Raw genomic sequence first — 22,270 nt, 5'->3', positions numbered from 1 at the left:
GAGAGAAAAATGTTAAACAGAGAATAATAAGTATTTAGAGAAAAGAGAATTAATCTAGACTCTCCAATTAAACTAATCTAATGGACCGAATTTTTTGTAGACTTTTTCCATATTAATAGCCAAAAAGGATAATCATGTCATTCACCAATCTTATAATGCGTTAATTAAGATATGTGTATCTTTAGTTATCTTTCTTTATTTTAGTAAGATTTGATTTTGTCATATCTTTCAATATTATATATCTTTTCATTCATTTATCACATTAATCTTTCAAAACTCCAGAAAAATATATTTCATTCACGTCTTTGAAATATGCAGAAACATAAACTCCATTAACGTCTCCAGCATCATAAAATTTTTAATATTTTTATTTAGTCGTTGTTCGTAAACTTTTTACGCCTGTTCGAAATACTTTATGTTAAATATTTTATGTTAGTAAGAAACAATCAAATAGTTTATTTAGGTGTTCGTAATTTTTTTTACGCTTGTTCGAAATGTTTTATGTTAAATATTTTATGTTATTAAGAGAAATTCAAATAGTTTATTTAGGTGTTCGTAATTGTTTAAAGCATGTTCAAAATATTTTAGTATGTTAAAAAACACGTAAAAACTTAGATTTCATAGCAGAAACGAAAATACAAGCTATTTGTCGTGAACATAAATTAACTAAAAATAAATTATAAATGAACAGAACACAATATCTAAATGAACAGATATATTCAGATTTATTGGACGCATGAATATCCCAAAATTCTAAAATTGCTCATTTCAATTTGACGAAAACTCCGTCCACAGCCAGTTCCATCTAGAACTCCATCCACAGCCAGTCCAATCGCCGCCTCTAGAAGACCGGCGATTGGCCGCCGTTCCATGCCCTCCATCTTCTCAAAGTCATGGCTGAACACAATTAACCTCCTTCCACACTCTGGCTTTCGCATAAATCCACTTGCAACAAGAAAGTTTGCTCCTCTAAAATCGGGCAGTGGTCGTCGTCCGCCACCTCTAAAATTCCGATGGGGTTGTTGCTCGCGAATTGGGGCCAACCGAAGGCTGACGCTGCCTTCCTCTGCGCCGCCTGCGTCCGCGGCATCCACTCCATCAACCCCTTCATCTGACGCCATGCGAGTACAACCTCAAATTGCAGGTTCCTGAATCAAGATTGGAGATGTTGTGCCTCTACAGATGCGTGATTTGGAGGAAGAAATTGGAGCAAATTGAGAAATGGGAGAAATTGGAGAATAATGGAAGAAATGAGTTAATTTACCCTATTGATAAGCGATAAATTAGGAGGAAAGTTAGGAAATAAGTTTTACTTGATCCCATATTACCCTTTCGTGATTGAAAAGAAAAAGGGAGCAATAATTTCAATTATTAAACAATTTAAAACTTCTAAAATAGGAACCGTTAGATTTGATAAAATGGAGGGACATGATTTATTCTTTATTATCTACACATACGGCCATTCTTTGTTTAACTTGACCCTATATATATATATATATATATATATATATATATATATATATATATATATATATCTTGAACTGAATTTAGAGGGTGTTTAAGATGTTTCAAGAGATTATAAGATATAGTTTCTTTTTTTGAGAGGCATAAGATGTAGTTTCTTAAAAGCTTATAAGTTGTCAAAGTATTTGGATAATTGAACTTATAAGTTAGAGAGAGAATTTTTTGCTAGAGAGAGAAAATCGAAGAGAATATATACGATGAAAACAATAAATTATAGATGAAAAATATTTGTGAAATGATTGTTGCATATGTGATTATAAAAAAATAAGCTGGGATAGAAGAACTTTTTTTTTGGGAGCTTATAAGCTTTTGAAGCTTATTTTTGAATCTTATAAACTGTTTAAGAGTTTATTTTGTCAAACACTTTAAAGGAGCTTATAAGCTGTTTTGAAAAGCTTATAAATTTAGCCAAACATCCTCTTAAATATTTAATGATTTGGTATAAGGGAAAATAATCACGATGAAAGCAGACTAATTTGGTTAAGCTGACAGCTGTTTTATATATATATATATATATATATATATATATATATATATATATATTTAAAGCAGTTATCCACTTCTCTTTGAGCCTACGGTTTATTCCAATTCATATTAAATTATAAAAAAAATTGTTAATTCAAAGGCATGAAATCTTGGGTTCGACTATGAAATCTGGGGTCCGAGTCCACCGTTATTTATTTCTTTATCAATTTATGTAATTTATTAAAAAAATTATCTTTAATTTCTGAAATCAGCAAATTACCTTTCAATAAAAACATATTGAAAATTTTGGAAATATGATGGATGTAATTAATATAACGTGTGTAGTAATCAACAAAGATTTGATATATTTTATATTGTTTATATAAATTATTATTTTTCTTAGGAGGGTTTAGATAAATTATTCATTTAAATTAGAGATGTTCAAATTAATCGAAATCGGCGGTTCCGACCCAGAACCCGGTCAACGATTTGGGATTGACATTATTGACTATGAATCAATCTAGAATCAAAATGGCCTAAAAGAAAGGCAGATTACGGGCTTGAATCTTTTGAACATTAAACTGGTAGTTAATCGTTGGACAAAATCGCCGATTTAGATTAACTGTCGAATCGTCAGTTAATCTACAGTCAAATCACTAATTTATACTCTCTCCGTCATATTGATAATGACTTATTACTGTTCATCATGACTATTAACAAGAAAAGCGATTAGAAGATAAAAGTAATGGAAAGTCGTGGAGTCTATCACTTTCTCTTTTTTTTTCTTTTTTTTTTCCTTTTTTTTTTCCTGAAACAGGTCATTAACAATGGGACACACAAAAAAGGAAAATGAGCCATTATCAATGAGACGAAGAGAATAGTATTTAAATATATAATTTTAAACTTAAACTTGTAATTTATAGTTATATAATTATAAAAATAAATTTGAGTGTAAAATATTCTATTTTTAGTTACTTATTAAATTTTGTGATTTGAGGATTCTAATTTGTACATGGTTATTCTGAATTTAATAATAATAATAATAATAATAATAATAATAATAGTAATAATATATATATATATATATATATATATAAATTTTATTATAGTTAAATATTTTAAATTTTGTTTCTATTATAGTCTTCAATAATTAAATTAAAACTATTGTAGTAAATTAATTATGTAATTACAAAGATAAAATATATACAACACTTAAACTCAAACTAAATATTAAGAAAAACTAAATATCAGTTTCGGGTTCGACCTAAGAGCATCCGCATTGGGGGTTCCTTGATAGCCTACTTGATAGTGTTTGTGTTATTGAGTAGGCAGTGCTGCATTGGGGTTCCTTGATAGCCTACTTGATAATATTAGTTTTGATTTTATATTTTTCATTTAAATTTAATTGCTCAAATTTAAATAACACAATTTATTTCAAATTTAAATTGCATTAATTATAAAATCCTAAATATTACATAAAACTTTAATAAAATAAAAAAAATAAAAAAAAAACAAAATGAAAACAGCCATTGAAAATTAAAATATATATATATATTTTTTTTTATTTGAGGCTCAAGTACTACCCGATTACTCGAGTAGTACTCGAGGAGACATTAGTTGCAACGCCATGCTCGAGGATGGTACATTACTCGAGTGATGCTCGACGAGCCCGCGATGCGGGTGCTCTAAAGACCTTCTTCATACTCAGGCAAATTGTTTACAGTTCAATAAATCATAAATCACCTATTCATACCTAAAATCGACAGTTTCCGCTGCGTAGACAACCCTAATTCATAATTTAAACTAAGTTCATTAAAATATACAAAAGCATTTAAGCTAACTCGGGAAAACTGCACGTCTTTTCAGTGAGATTGTTGACTTCATTAAGTTAGATAACCAATTTTATACTACTTCACTGAAAATTGATACTATAAATTAAATAATTTTATTTCACAAGTTTAGAAATTCGAGCTTATTCTCTTAGTTGAGGAATAGGGTTATGTTTGTTCAATGCCTCAATTTTAATTTAATATTTTCTCTGTCATGCGCTTAATCAATTATTTATTTTCGCATTATCTCATATAATTTGATCATTTTCTTTGTACGATAATTTTTTGTTTATTTTTTTCACTTACCACACTTAATACATTAAATACTAACTCTTTAAAATTCGTACTAAAAAATGATCAAGTTTCGCGGAAGGAATGAAGTATTAATGAAAATAATAGCGATCAAAAGTATCACAAAGATTTTTATTAACAACTAGTGCGCGGAGGAATAGTGATATATTAACTCACCACCTCCATAAAGAGTATAGTATGGAGTAATTAAGCTTTATAATAATAAGTGGATGAATAAATAATTTTTTTTATTTATTTAGCAAGATTCAATATGGACTATTGAATTTTATATGATCTACGATTTCACTCATAGTTGCATTGTCGTAAATCGTAATACATAAAAGTGGTAGTTGCAAAATAAGATACAGATTTATATCCATATTGCAAATTCGAATTTCAAACATTTGCAAATAAATTCTAAATCTTTATAACAAGATTGAGATGGCTTGGGTCTAAAGGATGATCCATTAACACAATCGGCCCAAAGGTCAAAACAACACACTATTCGATGAAATATTATACTGTCTTCCTCCCAAAATAGGGCTTTCAACTGTGAGTGAATAAATGTATCAATATTATTTAAAGTATTGAGCGTAGAAATGAGCTCATAATTAATGGAGTATTTATTATAAATAAATTGAAATATTAAAATAAAAAATAAAGTGTTTAAATTAATTTATAGAACGAAGGGAATAAATTTTATAAAACAGAGGAAATAAAATAGTGTCCAAACATATAAATTGCACGATTTGAGAGCATTTTAAAATGTAGTGCAGTTGAGATTCACTTTGAGCTATAATCTGGTGCCTATTCCCAATATCTTGCCAACTATCTCGACATCGTATTTTTTTTTTTTGAGGAAAAAAATAGAAGAAACCTAATTCGATTATTGAGATAATAAAAAATTAAAGCTATAACTGAATATCGAATCGATAATTAAAAAAAATAATTCTCAATTAATCGAACATAATTAATTTATAGTTGGATTCGATATTAACTGAAAATTATATATCATTTAAACACCCCCTAAAGCCCTAATGTTATCGATGAAAAATCTCAAGTTTTGAACAAACTCTATATACTTTTTTTTTTTACTTGGGGAAGCTGGGGAGTAGGAGCAGTGGAGTTTGAACTCGAGACCTTATTGTTCACAAACATGAGGTCGCACTGATTGGTGTCCATTTGGGGACAACTTTATATACTTATTAGACAACATATCTACTATTTTTAATAAACATAAAAAGTCAACTAAAAAATATTAAAAACAAGAACAAGAGACACCAATTTAAGCAAGGTATTATGCCATGCCCATGGTACAAGCAATCTCAGTAATTAATACATAAAAATATACATTTTTTTTTCCCTATGAGAATTCCAATTGTTTTGTCATTTAAAATTCTGACATGTAATGAATACCCACAATTTGCACAGTATGTGTATAAGGATGGGTCAAGCGTCACCGAACTTATCCAAAAACCCTAAAATTACGAAGTTGGACAAATTTTAACTACAATTAAATTTGAGTTTTCATTATAGAGAAAAAAGGGTTAGAAGCCGTAGCTTCCTTTTATTTAGGACACAATCTTTTTTCACTTGAGGGGGTGGAATAGTGAGGTTTAAATTTAAACCCTACTACACTATGTACATATTTATTTGCATCATTTAAGTGTTTCTTTAGGATTTTTTAGAATAAAATCCAGAAATTTAAATCGGTGGGTGGAATTATATAAAGCGAACACAAAAAATTTATATACACAAAAAAAAAATATATTTTTATGAAGTATATACAATACATATATTGATAATTCAAAATAAAAACTAGAATATTATATTATTTTTTTTCATTTTCTTAGTAGAGTGAGGGCTGATTTAGCCCCGCAAGTAAGAAAAACCCCTTAAAATTACGTCTCAAACTTCACTCTTATCTCATTACATAATAAAGCAAAATAAGAAAAGGAAATAATGAAAAAAGAAAACAGGAACTTAAAGCGCAATGAAAGCCAAGAAAAAAGAAAGAAAAAGGAAGAAGTCTTCTCTCTCTCATCCTCACACACACTCTCTCTCATTTTTGTCCCTTATCACCTCACACACACTACTTCTCACAAAAATTTCCTTACCTCTTCCCCGCCCCCCAAATCTGCAACAAAAGAAGGAAAAAGGGTTAAATTTACCGCTCACATATTCACAACTCTCTCTCTCTCTCTCTCTCTAGGCTTGCTTGAAATCACAGTATTGGCGCTCCGCTCCCAGTTGATGCCCGTTTCTCGAACGTGTTGCGGAGGGGATTGTTTGGATGAGATTGGAACGACGCCGCATAAACAGAAGCCGCCGCCGCCGCCGAAGTAGAGAATCAGTGGATTTTCATGCCGCCGGAGCCATTGCCTTGGGATCGAAGGGATTTCCGGAAGCACGACAGATCCGCTTCTAACGCCCGCGCCGTCGCCGGAGGATTGGGCCGCGGCGGGCCCCCAAAATGGCGGGACCAGCAGCAGCAGCAGCGCCACCACCGCGCTCCGCCTCCATATCACCCGCAGCAGCGGTGGTATTCTGATTTCCGCTCCCCTGGTCAGTAAACAATGAGAGAAAAGATGCAATCTTTTCTTTAGGGTTTCTAAAATTACTGCTAGCTGCAATTTTTTTTGTTTGGTGGGGGGGGGGGGGGGTTAAGAGAATTTTTGTTTTCAGTTTAATCAACCTTGAACTCGTGATAAATTGAAATTGTGTTGGTTTGTTATCTGTCAAAATAAGTTTTGGTTTGTGGGCTTGAAAGTGGGTTCAGTTTATTTCCTGTTATGGAAAATGGAATCTTTAAGATGGTTAGGTTGTTGGTGGAGACGCTTTTGCTCGTGTTAATTCCTACATAATTGTTGCAGTTAGAGACATGTGCACTGGTTTATTTGCCCTTGTTTTGTTCTGCGAATGTGATTGTGTTGTGCGGGATTGTATTGGTGTAAAAGAAGAAGAAAAAAAACCTGGCTTGTTAAGTTTATGCTTCTTAATGATAATAAGCAGGTGAAGAGTGTAAAATGTGCCAAGAACACATTCTCATGCTTTATTTCTGACCTAAGAAATATTTTTTGCGTATGCTGATTTGTTTGCTCTTTGTGTCTGTTTTCTTTTGCTAAAGGCCAGAGCAAGCAGGGTGGTTGGCCTATGTATTCTGGTGATGCTGGTCAAGGGTTTATGCCCTTCGGTTCTCGGTGTGATAGAAATTTAGAAGATGAAGACTGCCAACCTTTTGGGTCTCGTGGTAACGGAAGGCATTTTAGGACTGATAGAGGTTCCTTTACTCGGAAAGACTGGAAAGGTCCCTCTTGGGAAGCTGCTGCAGTACATAATTCGACTGGAGAAACTATCACTGAAGTGAACAAACTGAGGTCCATAGAGAACACTCAACCATGCCACAACCGCAGCAGCAGGAGCGACTGCGCCTCTCATGCCCCCCTTGGTTCTATAAGTCTATCAGATCAATCTCAAACTGAGTCTCTTTCGAGGGAGAAAAATGATAACACTACTGATGAGACTACTGGCAAAGGTGAAGAATCTGAAAAAGAGAACTGCTTGGAACCAGTAGAGTGGAAACCTCTAAAATGGAGCCGTGTGGGCAGTTTGTCTTCAAGGAGTAGCTGTACTAGTCATCCTACTAGCTCAAAGAGTCCAGGACGTGATTCTATTGAGGTACTGCTTGAAGTGAAGCCGAAAAATGTGGCGCTTGACAAGTCTCTTTCCGTAGATGTTTCTTGTGTCAGCTCAAATGCTCCAGCTCAATCTGAAGAAACTGGATCTAGGAAAAAACCGCGTCTTGGCTGGGGCGAGGGACTGGCGAAGTATGAGAAGAAGAAAGTTGAAGGCCCTGAAGATGGTACTACCAAAAGTGAACCCTCTCTTAGTGCCATTAGTACAGAATCACCGCTGTCTCAATCTGTCAACCTGCTTGAAAAGAGTCCTAGAATTGAAAGTTTGTTGGAGTGCGCCTCACCTGCTACTCCATCTTCGGTTGCTTGTAGTTATTCACCAGGTAATGTATGGCTCACTGCTGAGCATACTTTCTCAGTTTCTTAGTTATCATGGTGACTGATTGCCTGTATGTGTATCTTCCCCACCTTAGATGGCAAATAGCATGTAGGATTGTTTATTGTGCTTTGCAGCTTTATTTCTTTTAGATTTTTGCATTGCAAGTTTCAATGCTTTCTCCCCTGTTTTATTCTGTCAACAAATTCAGGAACATCTATTCTATAGTTGTCGTCCTAAACTGCAGCCCTGTCCCATCACTTTTATAATTAAAATTCTTTCTTAACTGCTCCTTCGATGCATCTGTTCTGTGTCCTACATGCTGTGGTTAGACAAGAAGTTGGGTAATTGATACTATATGATTTGCTTAACTGTAATTAGTTAGACGTCATGGCATTGTTGTTCTATTGCACGCTTATTGGATGAACATGAACTTAATGAATGATATGTATATACACCTCGAAACCGAGTCAAATATATTTTTAAATTCCTTTTATAATATGGAAAATAGTTAGTGTGCGCACAAGTCAGTTATTTATATATGAAATGAAATGTTCGTACAACTAAGGATTGAGAGGTTCTTTATCCTCTAGCCTTGGATTGTAATGTGAAATTTCCACTCAATGAATTTGTCTTTCAATATTTTCTTGGAATTGAGGTTGGTCGGATTTTTTTTTTTTATCAGGAGTTAAGTTAATCCTTTTTGTCAATGAGTTTATCCTAATCTACTTCCACGAAACAGGTGTTCTAGAGGAAAAACCTGTCCAGGATGCAAATTTGGAATTTGATGCTACTAATGTAAGCTGTTCTCCTAGTATTGCATCCCAGTCACACTATGGTGGTTCACCTATTAACTTACAAAATTTGGAGCTTGAATCCATTGCGAATTTGAGCTCTTTGATAAATGAATTGCTACAATCGAATGATGCATGTTCTGCAGAAAATGGTGATACTCAAAGGATGTCCATGAATAAGTTATTGGTGTGGAAGGTAGATGTATTAAAAGCACTTGAAATGACAGAATCTGAGATAGAGTCTCTTGAAATTGAACTCAAGTCATCAATAGCCAAACCCAGGATTTGCTGCTTTCACCCAGCTGGTCCCAGGTCTCTGGCTGGAGAGCAGCAATCAAGACCTTGTGAAGTGCTAGATACTGCTTCCAGATACGGTGTTGGGCATGTTTTGTCGAAAGATGATGATATTGATATCCCAGGCAGTGCTACATCGAAATTTGTTGATGTGCTACCTGCCATCTTTCCATCCGAGAAAGCAGAGTTTTCGAAAGGTTCTAGAAATTTGGATGTGGACAAATCTTGCAACTTGGATAAGAAGTTTTTGAAGAATGTTTTCAGTTCTTCGGAAAGCCATGGTTATGTCAATAGTCATGTACTTATTGGGAATACTAGTCACAAGGATTGCAACGTAGATAATATTTGGGGATCAATACTCTCTTCCAATAGGGATGTTGCTAGCAGAGCTCTGGAGCAGTTAAATAAGTTACTGCCCGAACAGTGCGGATTTGATGGTTCTGTTGAGTCTATCATCTCTTCTTTGCCAAGGATTTCCGCTGTAGTCAAGGAAAGATTTCTAAAGAGGAAGCAATTTATCCAATTTAAGGAAAAGGTTTTGGCCCTCAAGTTTAAGGTATTTCAGCATTTCTGGAAGGAAGGCCGAGTAGTTTCTATCAGGACACTTCAAGGGAAGACTCGGAAGAAGTTTGATCCAAGTCGAAATAGCCAAAAAAGAAATCGTTCACGAGTTTCATCTTATGGTAAGGTTATTGCTTTATATCTCTTCCGCTTGCCATGACAAATGGTTGACTATGGAAGCATGTTGTTACTTTGAAATCCATATTTCCCTCCCTATGTTATGATCTTTAAGTACTTTGAGTACAAAGCATTCTGTTACTTTTCAGATCTTTGAGAATTTCAATGTTTTCATGTATGAATACTTGTTTCTGATGTTTAGTTACTTATCTGGAAATGTTTTGCAGCTGGAGGTTGTCAAACAGTTCCTGCCGATGAAGTGATCAACTTTGTGAACAATCTTCTTTCACAGTTAGCATTCAAACCCTACAGGAATACTCTGAAGATGCCAGCTTTAATTTTGGACAAGCACGTGAAGATGTCAAGGTTTATCTCAAATAATGGTCTTGTCGAAGATCCTTGTACTGTTGAAAAAGAAAGGTCTATCATGAACCCATGGGCAGCTGAAGAGACAGAAATTTTTATCGAAAAGCTCGCTGCCTTTGGGAAGGATTTCATGAAGATAGCATCTTTTCTGGATCATAAAACCGTGGCAGATTGCATTGAGTTTTATTACAAGAATCACAAGTCAAAATGGTTTGTAGAAGCTAGAAAGAATTCTGGCTTCATCAAGCAAAGAAAATCCCAAACCACAACGTACCTCGTTGGCTCAGGAAAAAGAAGGAATCGTGAGTTCAATGCTGCTTCTCTCGATATGTTGGGTGCAGCTTCTGTGATTGCGGCTAACATTGGTAATGGCATGGATGTTCGGCAGAAATGCATATCAAGATCCTCTTTTGGTGCTTCTAGCTCTTGCGGGGGGCCTAGGGCTGCTGATCATCTATTGAAGGGGTCGGACAGTATGAATATGGAAAATAATGAGAGGGAGACGGAAGCTGCTGATGTGTTAGCCAGTATTTGCGGTTCCCTATCATCCGAGACTACAAGTTCTTCCATCACAAGTTCTATTGACCTGGGTGATGGTTATCAAGATCCGAGCTGTCCGAGAATCACTCTGTGCATAAAACGGCCTTTGACCCCTGAGGTCACTCAAGATACTGATGGCGAGTGCTCGGATGAGAGCTGCGGCCAGATGAATCCTACTGATTGGTCAGATGAGGAGAAATCCGTCTTCATTCAGGCTGTGTCATCTTATGGGAAAGATTTTGGTATGGTCTCACAGTGTGTCCGAACAAAATCTACCAATCAGTGCAAGGTGTTCTTTAGCAAGGCTAGAAAGTGCCTCGGGTTGGATCTGGTTCAGCCTGGCCCAGGAGCTGCATCTGATGATGTTGATGGAGGTGGTAGTGACATTGAAGATGATTGTAATATGGGGACTTACTCAGGTATTGACAACAACAGCTCGGAATGCAAGATGAAGGAAAATTCTCCACCACCTCGTAAGAATTCCAATCATGAATCTGAGATAGTGGATACAGCTCCTGATTTTAGAATATTCAAGGGAAACAACGGACTAGGTCCTCTTGATTCTACGACTAACGAACTGGTTCTTGAGAACTCGTCAATTTTAGGTGGTTGTGGGGATGATAAGCCAGTTACAGATGTCCAGGATCCTCAAACTGCGGCTGTTGCCTCGAATATGGAGTCAGAACAAGAAATTAAGGAGGAAGTGCCCGACTGGTCAAATGAGGTTGGGAAGGGGATTTTGGTTAAGGCCTCAAATGGCCATTGTGCCGAAGAGAAACAATGTCAAGTACCTGTTTTGCCTGAAGATAATTTATCCATTAGAGATGCTGATTCTATCGACGTTAACGACACAAGATGTGGAATAAGCTGGAAGAAATTCGAGCCTCAGCTAATTGGAAATGTTTCTCATGCCACTGTTGATGCGCATTCTTCTACACAAACCAATCAGAAATCCGATGTCCCAAAGGAGGCCGATGTTGGAACCTGCACTGCTGAAAAATCTTGTGTCAGCTCGTTGCTACAGAATGGTCGCTTAGCATCTGTGGCTTCATCAACAATATTTTCAGTTCCCATCAAATACAAAAAAACTTCAAACAACACTCCTTTACTGCCTGTTGAGGCTAGTGGGAATGATGGTACACATCTTCCTAGCTACTCGTTGTCGAAGTCCACTGGATCTTCCCAGATTCTTCAGGGATACCCCCTTTCGTTGCAGACTATGAAAGGGACAAATGGGGATGTCAGTTCTGCTAGTCCCAATGCCCCGAGGAGGGGTGAAAATTTGAATTCAGACTGGCGTACAGATTTCTCACTTCAGAAGTGCAATGAAGCAAGGCAGAGTAATGCCTCGTTTCGACCTCTGGAACGGGTCAGGGATCGTGGTACACCCCCATCATGCTGCTCGTCTGCTGGTGACAATCTTCCAAGAAACGGTGATGTGAAATTGTTTGGTAAGATCTTATCATCCTCCCAGCAGAACCCTGTTGAACAAGCTGATGATAATAGCAGCAGCCCGAATCACAGAACGAAATCGCTCAACCTCAAAGTCAGTTCCGAGCAGAAGGATTCTGCACAGTCAAAATTTGACTACAATAGCTACGCACCCCCTGAGAAGACGGCCGTTAGGAGATTCGCTCTTTGGGATGGAAGCAGGATACAGACAACATTGATCCCTCCCATTCCGGATTCTGCTCGCTTGCTGGCCAAATACCCCTCTGCATTTAGCAATTTTGCTCTACCTTCGTTGTGTGAGCCCGTTGATGGGGCGTCTGTTTTCCAAAGCAGAGAGATGAGCAGCAGCAACGGTGTGAAGCAGCTACAAGATGATACGTTGGCTGAGATGCAGAGAAGAAGCGCGTCGAATGCAGCCTCAGGAACGTCGGGTGTTGACGTTGGTGGACGAGGAAGGATGGTGTTTGGAGGTCAGTATCATAGCCTTACAGATCCAGTGGCAGCCATTAAGATGCACTATGCTAGGATGCAGGGAGGTAACGGCGTCGACGGCGATGATAGATGGATCAGTAGTAGGGACGTAGGCAGGTAGCAGAAACGTTTGCAATCAATATTTTCTTTTCTTTTTTAGTCGCGTTGTATAATATAGTTTTTGCCATCTTTTGTCTGAAGATTTGTATTTGTAGCAGTGTTGCTTCTGTATTTGTTGCATTTGATGAAAATACAAAAGTAATTTTATCAAAATTTTGATGTTCTTGAACTATGAGCGTGTTCGGCTAGCATGCAACTCATTTACAATATTTTACTATTGAATATAGTATTATTGTGGTAGAGTTTCTGTTTAGTGTCTCTATACTGTGAATATACTAGTACATACTTTTTTTTCTCTCCAATACATTTCTCTCGTTTATGCTTATCTGAAATTGCTAATTTTAATTATAGCATCTATAAATCGTGCTAGTGTAGGACTCTATCAAAATAAATAAATTTCCCATTTCGGCATTTCCTTTGTTTTTAATTCATTTGACTAATTTTGGGTGGTTGGATGAGTTGCAACTTGCATGTGATGTGTTGACCAACAGTTAGTAATAGGGTTAGGACAGCAAACTGTGAGCTGCTCAATGCTATTTTATTGATGACTAATACTACTTCCACCCCACTTAAAACGTTTTGCTTCTTTTTGGATACAATTAGTATGATGTAGGTAATTTAGGTATAAGGTGACTTGTTTAAATAATATGTCACATCAAAAAAGAAAATGTAGATCATGACTTTTCTATAACATATTGTATAATTTATGAATTATATAGAGAATATTTGTTAGTTGTTGAGTGTCTCAAAAATAGAATAGGGCATTTCAACAGGCAAAATAAAAAGACGTTTCAAATGGAATAGAGGAAGTACATAATTGGTGCATTTCTTGCTTTAATAACTCTCTCTCTCTCTCTCTCTCTCTTTCTCTCTCTCCATGACTAAATTCTTTCGTCTTGAGAGAACTTGTGCCACACAGAAGTAATATTCTTTACCACATAAACAACTCATCAATCAAAGTAAGGAGCTTATTACTTTAACTTTCTTTGTTATACAAGCCTTCCATTTTCTGATTTACTTTATAATTGAACAGGCAGAAAGAAGAGGGTAAAAAGAATCACTCAATCAACAGATGATTATATATAAAAATGCCTCAGTTAATGATATTAGTACAAAGGACTCTTATTCTCACATTTATTTCACCAATTTTCAGGAGGTCTTTGGTAGCAAATAAAAACAACAAGAATAGAAGCTCACAGTTGCAAATGAGTAGAACTGCAACATAACGACGAAAAGCAGTAAAAAAATACCACCAGATCAGCAGAACACCTCAGGTGAGGATGAGGCAACAGGAACTTGCAGAGAATTCGAACTCCAATCAGCATTTTCCCTGCAAAGCCCGTCTTTCATCCCAGTAGCCATCGCCTGCTTTTGCCCGATGATTGAAGTTTCAGCGAATTCCAATTTCCTCGCATCAGCTGTCTTCAGCCGATACCTCTCCGCCCTAGATCCAATCACCTGCCCTAGAATAGATGCTGCTATAGTGAATGCCATAGCTGCTTTCGGCATCAGCACAGATTTCCTGAGCATGCCTATGAACGGCACAGCAGCATGGACAGCAACGAACCATGATGGCGAGAATTTCTCAGTGTGTTCCCTCCATATTCCTAGAGGTATATTAGCTGCCATTCCCAGAAGGCCGATAACAAGCACTTTTGCAGGCAGGGGCTGCGGCCTCAGGTTTTTGGCGAAGGCAGTTTTTGCTAGAGCGCTCCTGGCGGCCACAATTGCAGGAGGGCACCTATAGTTGATGCCTGGAGGGGGCTGAAGGACCTTTGCTACAAGAGGAAGAACACTACTCACAGCCCGATAGGACTTTGCAATGGGGCAATTGCCCTTTTGCAACCAATCATCGCTCATTGCTTCATGGCCTGATTTCCCTCCCTGGATTCAAACATGAACATCTTTAACTATCGCTTTATTGAGATTATTTATTAGTCGACTTTGTATGGCCGGTAAGGATACTTATATTAGAAAATATGAAGCAAAAGGAGCAAATTTTACCTTTGAAGAAGATTCCTTTTTTGAAGGTTTCGGTTTCTTGTTGTCTTTCCCCCACTTTTCGAAGAAAGCATCGAAACCAAAAGGCCCCCCTGCACCAAAACCGGAGAGGCTGATGGTGGCTGCTTTAGCTGCCAAGGGGTTGAATTGAGCTGGTGACGGTTCGGACTGAGACTTCTGAGTTGGAAGAAATGCCCTGCCGGAAAGCGGAACAACACCATTTTGCCCATGGAAGAGCCTAAATGCCATATCAAAATTGGGACCATCCTCAAATATGGGGCCCTTTCCATCCCGTGCCTAATACGAGCAAGACAGAGGAGAAAAGGGAATCTATTAGCTTTGGAGCGTAAAATAATGGAGAGCAAGATGATGCTTAGGTCAGGGTACGGGCCAACATGGAAAGTGAAGAGTGGTATACGACTTACAGGAATAGGGAAAGCCATTGATGATGTGAAGGAGAAGTTAGTTGGTGCATTGATGTTCCTCAGAAATGGACACCTAAAAATGTCCTGGTCAAAATTTGAAGATCCCCCATTCGAGTTTCCAAAGAAAAAATCCATTCTAGAAATGTAATGCCCTGCAAATCATAAAAAACAAAAGAGATGAATCTTGAAACAAGATATTGATTGCTATGAAAATTGTGAAAACCGTAGCAGATAGAACACCTTATGGCTCCATAAGTGATTAGCTCAAGCATTGCAAGAAAAATAAATGATACTCCTATATTGCAGTCTATTCGGGCACCTATCCTTATGGGAGCATATTTTGAGGATAAAAACTCTGATCGCAAAACAATTCTCAATTCGAGATCAATAAATAATCGAATAGGTATCTGGGATGAATCTTAAACTCACAGAACAACCGAGCACTTCATTACTCAACCAAAATTATGAAAGATGAATAAGCCACCATGGTTCTAATTACAAACAAAATTCGAGCAGAACACAAGTAGGGGGTTCAACACAGTTCATATAATCCTCTACTGCACATAGAGCTTAAAAACACCAATAACTGAAATAACTGCTTCTAAACTTCAAATTTCAGCAAAACATGTGCCCATCGAAAAATTAGACCATGTTTTTCCCCATCAATAGCAAGTGAATAAGCCTAACACCCTCCAATTGAACTATATTATTAAAAACACATCAGCTAAATCCAAACTTCACAACAATTATCTCAGCTCAACCCAAAAGCTCAATCTAGCCAATTTTGCTTTCCATTCAGGCCTTCTTCTAATTTTCTACAAGACTAATCAATCTACCTAAACAGAAACAAAATACTGATTAATCACCCGAAAAACTTAGAATTGTGGCAAACAAACATATGCAAAAAGTTGAATAAGAGAAATCCCATAAAGATAAGATAGAAATTTCCTGTTCGTTGACTGAAAAGCACACATTAAACCAATACACGAGTTTCAGAAAATCATCAACCAAGATTCGATTCAAACTAACACGCCAGACCAACGATTCAGAACATCAAAGTGTAATTGCAAAGAGAGGCATCAAAACGAAAGCCGAGATCACCACCTTCGAAATACTAACGAGCTAACGGCCGGAACGCTACACAATCAAAAACCCTCGAGCAAAATTGGATCTTTAGAGAGAGAAAAGAGGGATTGAGGATTCGGAGTAGGTGAGGACGGTAGAGAGAAGGAGAATTGGCGAAGTTGTACAAAAGTTGGAATTTTTGTCAGAAGGAAGAAGTAAACGACGACGTAGGGCTTAACTACTCCACACGCCAAATGAGGGGGCGCGTGTGCACCTAACGCCTAATTTGTATTTTCTCTACAAATTTTTATTTTTGATAAGAATTCAGATATTTTTCTTTGTTGGATTTGGAAAATATTAAGTCAATATTTGGTAGCTTTTTCTTTAAATGTGTATGGTCACCCACTCCTTCGGTTCATGTTGGGTGTGTCAACTCTGGTGTAATATGATTTGATATATTTTATGAAAAGTCATAAAGTATTACATATATACTTTCTATTATATTCTAAAGTCTCAACAAATAGTTTACTTTTCCCAACTTAAATTTTCTTTTGGTCACTTCTCCCAAAATTACGGATTTCAGTATAATTTTCTCAATTCTAAAAATTTAGCTTTATTTTTGGTTTAATCCGATCTAGAAAGAAGGAAAAATGGATTAATAGAACAACTGCAAAGGCCCCTTCATATTAAAACAGGTGGTCTTCTGTAAAATCGGTTTCATGGTGAAACCAGCTTCACAATGTTCACAATGACACTACTTCAACATACAAATAACATTTTAGTGTCATTGTGAAGTCGGTTTTACAGGAGTTTTTGTGATATTAAAAAGAGAGTTCTCCATTTCAGATTGATTTCAAATTAATTTGAAATTAATTTCAATGGCAATTTTGAAAATATTTTTAATATCAAGGTTAGGCATTAAATGAACTATTCACAACCCCACTATCTCTCACTAGCATTCTCCCATATCTAATTAAAGTATTTAAACCTACTAACTCACGAAAGGTTTATTTACAATTCTATAATCTATAAAAATATTTATTTTCTTTTTCTTTAACTTTTTATTTCTTTCTAAAATCATGAAATTCGCTTAATTATAATACTATGCATACCAAATTAAAGATCACCATAAGAGCTTTAATTTGATATATTTTATGTAAATATTTTATTTGAAATATAAAAGTTATATTTATTTAAAGATTAAACGTTTAAAAAAATCTCTCGCCTCTCTCATCTTTTTTTGAATAAATCTTTTTTTAACTTATTTTTTTATCTTTACATAATATCAATATTTTTTTTATTGTGAATTCTTTTTATTTTTTCATTTTTTCAATAATAAAATAAAATATATCTAATTAATTAAAGTTAATTTTTATTACATTTATAAATATGATATTAAGTTGATATTAATTTTATATAAATTTAAAAATATAAAAATATTTTCCGTGCATTGCACGAGTGCAAATACTAACTACGGTGAAAAGAGGAGATAGGAAAAATTAAATTGACCGCAGTTCAACTTGGTGAAAAGAGTATAATTCAGGGGAATTGGTCAGAGTCCATAAAAATCACTAAAAATTCCATTGAAATTTGGGGTAAGAAACAAGTAATAGTATCACACTTAAATAATTCTTTTTAGATCCTAGACGAGACGAGAGATATTATTAATCCAAATTCCAATATATATACAATTATCTAGAATATCTAGAAGTCAAAATAAAAGGTTAGATCTCCAAATCATTATATTTTATGAATTAATAGCAAAATTAGCAAGCTCATGTGCAGCTTTATTTCCTTGGAGACTCCATTACATTACAAGACTCAGAGCATGTGTTAGTCAAGCGGTAAGGGGCTGATGTTTAAAGCTAAAGGTCTTGAGTTCGAGTTTCCTATGGCGCAGTTTTTAAATTTCTTTTATTTAATACTTAATTTATCAAAAAAAAAAAAAACTCAAAACTCGTGTAGGTGATATTTATTTTGAAGGATTAGCATTAATAGATAAAAAATTAATATGTAGTATAATTTATTTAGATAGATTGAAACTTTGAAATATCTAAAATCCTTAATTGTTTCTGTCATTTAAACGCTCCCTAACTACATACCTAATAAGCCCATTTGGATCTCATGTATTTACTAAGTTTTTTTTGAAGTGGGTTTCAATTAATCATTGGGTTAAAATCATAGCAATATACTTGCGTTTTGGTTAAAAATCAAGCCCTTTCACAAACCGTAGTATGTGAGGTGCATTCGCGATTCTGAAGGATGCAACAAATAGCAACTTAATATGAAATGAAGATAGTTCTCGCAACATAATAATAATATACATGGAGATGCAGTCTGAAACACCAAAACTTCACTCAACTCTGCCAACAAAATTTGTTAGGACAACCTAAATCATTGGCATATTTTAACATCATCAACACTTAGAATCCACATCTAGTTTATACCACTCCAAACAGTACTAAGCTATTGCTTGCAGCTGAATTTGTCTTCCTCTCTGCTTGGAGTGATCGGCACAGCGATTCCAGTTTGTCCTTCTGATTTCTCGTTTTCTCCAGTTGTTTCTTCAAGAGTTCACGCTGCTCGGAAGGGACAAAACAGACATTTCAAAGTTCAAGATACAAAGAACGAAGATAAAAGGGATTCATCGACAGCTAATTGTAGTTCATATAGGTACATGAGCCAGGCTCTTAACTATCAACATATCAAAGCCCCACTTTCACTACTTGAAGGAAACAGTAATAACAACAAAATTTGAAGAAACAGTTCTTCTCAACACAAAATAGGCGCAATTTAAGAGAATATAAACGTTTTTTTGTGTCCTTGATATAACTACTGTGAAGATGAAGCCAAAGGCAAAAAACAAACAAACGAGTTAAACTGAAATAAAAAAGTAGCAGCAATCTCATCTGAATGTATGTTCAATCCACCTTCTCTCTTATAACGGATTATGATAACATACCCTCTGTCTTAGTCAGATGATGAGCAAAGTTCAATCCACCCTGTTTCTTATACTGATGATGATCAGAGCTCTCAGGATCCAGTTGAATTATGCTGAATGCAAGCACTGGAATTGACCCTACAAATAATCTATTTATCATTGGAAACATATCTACTCCTTGTGCATTTGAACATATGTTCAATTCACCCTCCTGATCATGTCTAGAGATGTTTCCCTGTGCATCAGGTGTTTTTTTCTTCTTCTTCTTTTTCTTCTTTTTTTTCCCCCCTTGTGCATCAGGATTTCCAGCCGTTGGTTTAAGGGCCAATTGCTTCTTTGATATATCAGGACCAACCTCCTCTGTATCACTAAGGATGCGGAATCTACAGTCACACATGTTTAATTAGTAAACAAACTATATAAAACAAAGTTGCTTTTCATTAGTCTAAAACACAAATAATTTATGCTACTTAACAAACTAACTTTATATATTCATTATTCGTCTTTATGTTTCATTTGTAAAATGTGAGAATTAGAACATATCCACAAAAAAACGTACCCATTAACAGCAAAATCTTCAATATCAATCTTGTAGGCGTCGGTGTAACCTCGACAACACTTGCATTCGGAATCATCCTCGGTGCTGTCATCGTCATGACAATCGCAATCGCAATAGTTGTCGTCAAGTTCATCGACTACAGGAAGATGATTAAGAAATCCGGATCCAACAATTGGCTCTCCATGGGGCAGCGCAACGCTGCTCTCAACATAACAAAACACATTGATTTCAAAGCATTCCATGCGGTGTTTCTTAATTGGAAAGCCATAATTATGAATACCGAGTTCCTTGCAGTCTTTGTTAGTCCAGTCGTAAGCTACTAGACGATGTAGATTGTCACCCGGTTTGCCAGCCATTCCATGAAGAAACAAGAACGTACCGTATACAGTCCCCGGTGGTCTACCCACATCACCACCAAGACAGACATTAAACTTGATATCCCAGCGCCTTAAGTCTTCCCTCCATTCCCAAAGCTCATAGTAGTTACCAAGTTGTAGGGATCGAAGGCGAACAACACCTAACGATTCTCCACCATTAAACTGGACAAGCTCATGACGACTAAAGTCACGGGAAGGACGACGTTCTGGTGGTAAATCAAACTCCTCACAGAAGCTTTCCTTACTCCAATCCAACGATACAACTCTACCATCCAAAGTAAACCAATAACACTTATCTCTAACATATATAGCTTTAAAATTAGGAATATATGGAAGTTCAAGATCAACAAAGCCCGTATAAGGCCGCCTAGGACGAATTGGCTTATCAAGAGATTCTGTCAGTCATACCTTGGAAAACCCTAGAACTAAGTGACTAGTCTTGATAAAGACCATTCCAAGAGACTTTGATTAGAACTATACTATCTAAAATTCTACTTTGACAAAAAAAACCAACACGAATGAACCGATCACTTCAATTCCCACAAAAGAAATCAAAAAAGGGATGATCATCAGAGGAAGTTGATAGCTTATCAGCACAAAAACTAGGGTTCTTGAGTTGATTCTGATCATGATTACTTGTCGACTGCAGGATAACTAGGGTTCATGAGTTGATTCTGATCATGATTACTTGTTGACTGCAGGATTCCGGTGGGGTGAATTGGGAATAAATTCAGTGTTTCTTGATCATGGTTGCTGCTGTTTAGATGCTCCCTTGATTCGGTAGTGTTGTACCATTGAGTTAATGTGAGGTGGCTTGTACCTTATTTGGTGGAGGAATGTAGCATGGGCTGCAAATCACTGCAAAATACATGGATGTACATAAGCATCTACATAGTGTAAGAATTGCACAAATCTGAAGATTCAAGTTGTTTTTTAATTTTAAGAGAGCATAAAAGTAGTTTTTTTTCCTTGATATAATTACTGTGAAGATGAAGCCAAAAGGCCAAAAAAAAAAAACGAGTTAAATGGAAATAATAAAGTAGCAGCAACAACATTTCAATCAAAAACACAAACCATCCAAACCCAGCTTCACACTGTTGCCCTCCACCTGTTCATGGAGTTGTTCTGACCACAAGCACTTGAATTGAGCCTACAAATACCATTGAATCTGAACATATGTTCAATCCACCTTCTCTCTTATACGGATTATGATAACATATGTTCAATCCACCCTCTGTCTTAGTCAGATGATGAGCAGAGCTCAATCCACCTTCTCTCTTATACAGGTGATGAGCAGAGCTCTCGGGATCCTGTTGACTTATTCTGTACACAAGCACTTGAATTGAGCCTACAAGTAATCTATTTACCATTGGAAACATATCTTCTCCTTGTGCATCTGAACCTATGTTCAATTCACCCTCCTCTCTCTCATACACATGATCATGTCTAGAGATGTTTCCTTGTGAATCAGGATTTCCAACCATTGGTTTAAAGGCCGATTGCTTCTTTGTATTATTAAAGACGCGGAATCTACAGTCACACATGTTTAATTAGTAAAGAAACTATATAAAAGAAAGTTGCTTGTCAATAGAAAACTAATCTAAAACACAAATAATTTATGCTACCTAAGAAACTAACTTTATATATTCAATATTCATCTTTCCGTTTCATTTGTAAAATGTCAGAATTAGAACATATCCACAAAAAAACGTACCCATTTTTAGCAAAATCTTCAATATCAATCTTCTGGGCGTCGGTGTAACCTCGACAACACTTGCATTCGGAATCGTCATCGGTATATACTGATGAATAACAAAATTTAAAATATTCTGCTCCCTCCAGGATTCGAACCCTGCGAAAAAGAATCACTCTCCAGATACAATCTCAGCCATAGGATTGAAAAAATGAATTTCGAGCAATGTTCGTGATATTATATGCAATTAACCTTATACATTAATACCAAAATTCGCAAGCTTATGCGCCACTTTATTTCCTTGGAGACTCCATTACGTTACAAGACTCAAAACTCGCGTAGCACGTACATAGCTAGGAGGGAATTAGTAAACA

At 36.0% G+C, this 22,270-nt stretch overlaps 3 protein-coding genes across 5 annotated transcripts; 1 reads left to right on the top strand and 2 right to left on the bottom strand.

The window, feature by feature from the left end:
• Window positions 1–6,081: 6,081 nt before the first annotated feature.
• LOC131014870 (uncharacterized) lies at window positions 6,082–13,004 on the top strand. The gene is made up of 4 exons (XM_057943004.1): window positions 6,082–6,674; window positions 7,237–8,127; window positions 8,863–9,891; window positions 10,114–13,004. Exons 1-4 carry the CDS (start codon window positions 6,473–6,475, stop codon window positions 12,834–12,836), a joined length of 4,845 nt encoding a protein of 1,614 aa, XP_057798987.1. The 5' UTR covers window positions 6,082–6,472; the 3' UTR covers window positions 12,837–13,004.
• An 892-nt stretch (window positions 13,005–13,896) lies between these two features.
• On the bottom strand, window positions 13,897–16,669 carry LOC131014871 (uncharacterized). Its single transcript, XM_057943005.1, has 4 exons — window positions 16,366–16,669; window positions 15,262–15,413; window positions 14,840–15,133; window positions 13,897–14,719 (listed from the first exon to the last, which is right to left on the bottom strand). The coding sequence occupies exons 2-4, from the start codon at window positions 15,394–15,396 to the stop codon at window positions 14,093–14,095; spliced, it is 1,056 nt and encodes a 351-aa protein (XP_057798988.1). The 5' UTR covers window positions 15,397–15,413; window positions 16,366–16,669; the 3' UTR covers window positions 13,897–14,092.
• Window positions 16,670–18,625: 1,956 nt separating this feature from the next.
• LOC131014869 (uncharacterized) lies at window positions 18,626–22,000 on the bottom strand. 3 transcript variants are annotated; one of them, XM_057943002.1, is made up of 5 exons: window positions 21,918–22,000; window positions 21,278–21,733; window positions 19,827–21,061; window positions 19,289–19,650; window positions 18,626–18,908 (listed from the first exon to the last, which is right to left on the bottom strand). In XM_057943002.1, exons 3-5 carry the CDS (start codon window positions 20,180–20,182, stop codon window positions 18,901–18,903), a joined length of 726 nt encoding a protein of 241 aa, XP_057798985.1. In that variant the 5' UTR covers window positions 20,183–21,061; window positions 21,278–21,733; window positions 21,918–22,000; the 3' UTR covers window positions 18,626–18,900. The 3 variants fall into 3 exon arrangements, with proteins under 3 accessions (XP_057798985.1, XP_057798986.1, XP_057798984.1); XM_057943003.1 differs by having other exon boundaries at window positions 18,626–18,905; XM_057943001.1 differs by lacking the exon at window positions 18,626–18,908 and having other exon boundaries at window positions 18,952–19,650.
• Between the last annotated feature and the right edge of the window lie 270 nt (window positions 22,001–22,270).

This window comes from Salvia miltiorrhiza, chromosome 3 (genome assembly GCF_028751815.1).
Source record: "Salvia miltiorrhiza cultivar Shanhuang (shh) chromosome 3, IMPLAD_Smil_shh, whole genome shotgun sequence".
In the NCBI taxonomy this organism is placed as follows: Eukaryota; Viridiplantae; Streptophyta; class Magnoliopsida; order Lamiales; family Lamiaceae; genus Salvia; species Salvia miltiorrhiza.
This window is presented reverse-complemented; position numbering and strand designations above follow the sequence as displayed.